Source organism: Sardina pilchardus, chromosome 14 (genome assembly GCF_963854185.1).
Source record: "Sardina pilchardus chromosome 14, fSarPil1.1, whole genome shotgun sequence".
NCBI lineage: Eukaryota > Metazoa > Chordata > Actinopteri > Clupeiformes > Clupeidae > Sardina > Sardina pilchardus.
This window is the reverse complement of record NC_085007.1, coordinates 18,431,048-18,436,047: the sequence shown is the minus strand read 5'-3', so window position 1 is coordinate 18,436,047 and position 5,000 is coordinate 18,431,048. Positions and strand designations below refer to the sequence as shown.

General features: G+C 47.8%; 1 protein-coding gene across 3 annotated transcripts in view; it reads left to right on the top strand.

Moving 5' to 3' along the window:
- Positions 1-5,000, top strand: part of LOC134100959 (putative cytochrome P450 120) — a 48,819-nt gene that overhangs the window by 18,747 nt on the left and 25,072 nt on the right. The window contains exon 10 of one of the 3 annotated variants that reach the window (XM_062554467.1): positions 3,452-3,631. The exons of the other annotated variants lie outside the window; for them this stretch is intronic. Coding sequence (XP_062410451.1) covers positions 3,452-3,524 — 73 coding nt within the window. The 3' untranslated portion in view covers positions 3,525-3,631. Of the gene's footprint in view, positions 1-3,451; positions 3,632-5,000 lie in introns of those variants that run through there. 3 annotated transcript variants of the gene reach the window in all.

Here is a 5,000-nt window from a genome sequence, read left to right as displayed (position 1 = left end):
GTGTGTGTGTGTCTATGTCTGTGCGTGGGTGTGTACACTGTATATGTGTGTGTGCATGCGTGGGTGTGATGTTCACTGAGGTAGATTATGCTCAACTCAGCTGCTGTCAGTGAAGAGTAATCCGCAGGCGGCGGTGCTCGCTCCGTTTTTGGTGTGCTTCTTCCGGTGAGGGTGGGTGTTGCGTGTGGGGAGGTAAGAGGGGGGGGGAAACAAAACAAAAAGATAATTACACCCTGAGACTCACTAGGTCACACAGCTAATGACACACGGAAGAACAGCGTAGGTCCTGGACACCAGTGTCACAAGATGGACTGAGTCACTGCCCCTGTGGAAACTGGTGCGCAAACAAAAGGCTCTGTCCTCCTGCTCAGTTCCTGACTTGATCACGCACGCAGGCGCTGAGATCCATAGCTGCTGTTGGAAACAATGCCTCACTAGGGATCCATGTACATGTCTCGATGGAAATCTACATGCTCAATAATGAGATGTATAGGGCCTTGTGTGAATCTAAAGCTTCCGTAGGGAGAGCTGTGTGACCGTTGAGAGCTTTGTGAGTGTATGTATACTGTATATGGGCTATGGGCTTTGTGATATTACTCCGTGGCGCTTTATAGAGGGCCAGTCTACAGCCAGGTTCACTCAGGATTCCCACGGTCATGGAAAACCTGGAAAAGTCTTTGTAAAGTCCCAGAAATCATGGAATTCAGTGAATTGATTGAAAGTCATGAAATGTAATTTTGTCACAGGACTTACAGGCTTCGTTAGAACCTGCGCCACTACTGTGCTCCAGTACAATCTCATCCTCAGGATCAACAAGTTCCTGTATTTAGCAGCAAAATTGTAACCAGATAATAATGGGAAAAGAAAGGATTGTTGTCAAATCCGCAAAGCCAAAGCATCAGAAATTAAAGAAGCAACACAAAATTGAAGCAGAGAGACGCACACATCACGCTCAAACCACACAGTGCATAGGCCATCCATACATTTTGTGCATGGAGCAGTATAGGCTATCGTCGTGCAGTTAGTTACAGCCTTCATGAGTAAACATTTTCATGAACATGTAATATGTCATGAATCATGATTGAGGCAAATCTTCATCCCAAACCCAGTTTGCCAAAGGCTATGTGAGAGCACTGGAGATCTCCAGATGAAATGATCTAAGAAAAATTGTACCCCAGTGCAGTTTTTGGTCTAATGACACCCCTTGAGTGACATCAACTCACATAACTTGATCACTTCCTTCATAGATAAAATGGTTCAGGAGAAAACACATTTTATCCAATCTTGTCACTTTTCATAATTGGCCACAATATGTGACATACTTGTAGAGTCATGAAATTTGTATTCAAGATAGTTGAAAAGGTCACAGAAAGGTTTTGAAACGTTGTCACTGAAAATGGGTGGGAACCTTGTTCACTGGTTAGCCAGAGACCAATAAGAAAGAATAATCAGAGATGGGTTTGGGTTATGGGCTTGAGATAGTTTAAATCAGACAGACAGACAGAGTGTGTGTCAGAGAGAGAGAGAGAGGGAGATAGAGAGAGAAAGAGAAATAGATATCTGTGTGTTTGTGTTCACACCCGGCTGGCCGAAGGATATTTTTGGGATGTGCCCCCATCTGCTCTGGTCTTGGCCGCATCTCTCCTCCCCTCAGCTTAACCTAGCGGGGCCTGATTGGAAATATCTATTGCGTAATCTTCATTTACCCCTTTGAGACAAATTGCCCCAAATTTTTAGATATTGCTATGATAAGTATATTGCTGTTTTCATTTTTAGAGCACCCATATTTTTTCTCTGTGCTGCAAAGGCGGTCAGAGTGTTAGCTTAGGTCTTTATTAATTCCCCTTAAGACTGTTGTTGCTGTATTTATCCAGGCAGACATGTATTTTTGTAATGTCACTAAACTGAGAAAGTGAGAGAGAGAGAAAGAGAGAGTTTTTGAATGGACCTCTGCAGCCTTTCGGTTACAGCACTTCTCTTTCCTCCGAGAGGACACATCATGTCATGACTGGCATGGAAGTGTGTTTGTCTTTGAGTTCAGGACAACGAGGCAAGGCCACCCCCTCCCCCATCCCACACACAAACACACACTCAGGCCTGCGTGTGCACACACACAAGTACAAGTAGACAGAGACGCAAACAGGCACACATCATCTGTCCTCACCCCACACAACAGCTTGCGAGCACGCACGCACACACACACACACACACACACACACACACACACACACACACACACACACCATGCCTGTCCTCACACACACACACACACACACACTCACTCACCATCAGTGTGCGCGGCGGCGATGATGTCATGCCCGTCATGCGCCGCTGGTGTTTGTCGTGTCTTAACTTTAATCCTCCCTGGCACGGCTGGGGATGCTGTCAGTGTGTGGCAGGGCCCGGGGGGTGCCAGAGGGTGCGGAGGGGAGGTGGGGGGGGCGGGGGGGTGTTTGGTGGAGGGGTGGAGGGGTGGGTAAGGCCGCCGGTGCCTCCACCTCAGCCTCAGCCGCTCCAGATGAAAATAGCCCTGCCCTGGCAGCAGCCGCGGCCCATCACGTTGGCGAGAGGTGCCCGGGGGAGATCACCCCCCCATCTCCCCCGTGCCCAACCTACCCTACCCTGCCCTGGCCCCTCTCTGGACCCCACGAGGATGAACGCGTGTGTGGGGGGCAGCGCGGATGTGCCCCCCCCCCCCCCCCCCCCGCGCTTACCCAACCCGTCCTCCCCTCTCTCCGGGGCCTGCTGCTGCTGATGACCTTGTTTACCAGGGAGAGGAGACTGGCAACACCACTCACACACTCACACACTCACACACTCACACACTCACGGCTCTGCCACGGCCCTCTGAGTCTGCGCTCATTCATGTCCCTGGGAGAGCAGCGTGCATGAAAAGCTGGATGAATTCATAGATTCATTCATAGATATCATTCATAGATAGATAGATGGATACTCTATGTAACATTTTAAACATATAACATACATCATGCATAGATATTATTAGAATACATCGTTCCTGTTGCATTTATACACACAAGCTAAATCTTTCTTTTACTCTCCCCATATCTTTCATTTCACAACATTCCTATCTGAAATCATTTTTTTTACTCAAATTACTGTATTTTTGGGACATTTATGACATGCTACAGTTTGTAGATATTTGCAAACACACACACAAAGACACACACACATACCGGTACCTACAAACATAGCGCATAGTACATTCATATACACACTAGAAGTAAATGATTCCAACATAGGCTACCCTGCACACTGAAACCAAATATATTAAGCAGGACATGTATGCATCTGTTCCATTAGATCTCGTGACTGCTGTTTTTGCTTGAATGAGAGTGGAGTGACTCCTTGTCTCTCTCTCTCTCTCTCTCTCTCTCTCTCTCTTTCTCTCTCTCTCTCTCTGTCTCTCTCTCTCTCTCTGTCCTTCTCTCAGTCTGTGCTTCACTCTGTGTCATCAGTGGAAGGACTCACAGATGCTGCCCCCACCACAGGGCATGCTGGGATAGCGGTGCCCCTTTTGGAGGTCACCGCGAGCTGCTTTGAGTTTCCTGTTTGGTCGGTGCGCACCAGCTGTGACAGATCTGGCTGGCAGGCGATGACAGACATGTGGTGTGTGTGTGTGTGTGTGTGTGTGTGTGTGTGTGTGTGTGTGTGTGTGTGTGTGTGTGTGTGTGTGTGAGATTGGAGGGGGGAAGAGAAAGACAGAGAGAGGGAGATGCACTCTTTGGCTCAGGGGAGAAGAGTGTGTGTCCTATGGGAATGGCTGAGAGAACACATTGAGGAGGAAAAAAGACAGAGAGAGGGGAGGGGAGAGAGATGGAGGAAAAAGACACGCTTCTCTGTCCTACTGTGACACATGGACCATTTGATTTGAAATCACAATGAATGGATCACATTACCTAACACACAAAAAGTGTTTATTTTTCAACTAATAAATAAATATTACTCATTCAAACATTTAAATACTGAAAGCATGTACATGTACTGTGCAAGTGTGGTATGTGTACGTTTGTTAGTAAGACTTGAGGGTTTTGAGATTTTATGTCACTAAAATTCCCAACAGCCAGTGAAACCATTTGTTGTTTGAATGAGTTCAGTTTCATCTGAATGAGTTCACTTGAGGCCAAGTCGCAGACAGAAAATGCTTTTCTCAGGCTTGATCTATTGATGAGTGTATCAAATCTTTGCTGTGCTGTTCTGTGCTGTTCTGTGTGTGTGTGTGTGTGTGTGTGTGTGTGTGTGTGTGTGTGTGTGTGTGTGTGTGTGTGTGTGTGTGTGTGTGTGTGTGTGTGTGTGTGTGTGTGTGTGTGTGTGTGTGTGTGTGTGTGTGTGTGTGTGTGTGTGTGTGTGTGTGTGTGTGTGTGTGTGTGTGTGGTGTGTGTGTGTGTGTGTGTGTGTGTGTGTGTGTGTGTGTGTGTCTGCAGTCAATCTCTGGTGCAGAGGACACTCTGTGGCCTACTTTAGTAATCTGCATCTCTGAGGAGCTTTGCCCACTTGCAGAAACAGAAGTGTTGCTTTTACATATCCGGAAGTGTCTGGATGAGGCCTTTAAGCCTTCAGCCACCTCAGGCTCTCGCTCCCTCTCCCTCTCCCTCCCTCTTGCCTCCTCTCTCTCACTCTCTCCCTCCCTTCCTCTCTCTTTCTCTCCATCAGTCTCCCTCTCCCTTTCCCTCCCTCTTGCTTCCTCGCTCTCACTCTCTCCCTCCCTTCGTCTCCCTTTCTCTCCATCAGTCTCTCTCCCTCTCTCTCCCCATCTCTCACTCTCCCTCTCCCTCCCTCTTGCTCACTCTCTCACTCTCCTTCATTCTCTCTCTCTCCCTTCCTCTCTCCTTCTTTCCATCACACTCTCTCCTCCCCTCCCTCTCTGTTTCTCTCCCTCCCTCACTCTCTCTCTCTCTTCTTCTGTCTTTTCATACTCTCCCTCTCTCTCCCTTTCTCCCTCTCTATCTCTCTTTCTGCCTCTCCCTCTGTGATAAAAGGTT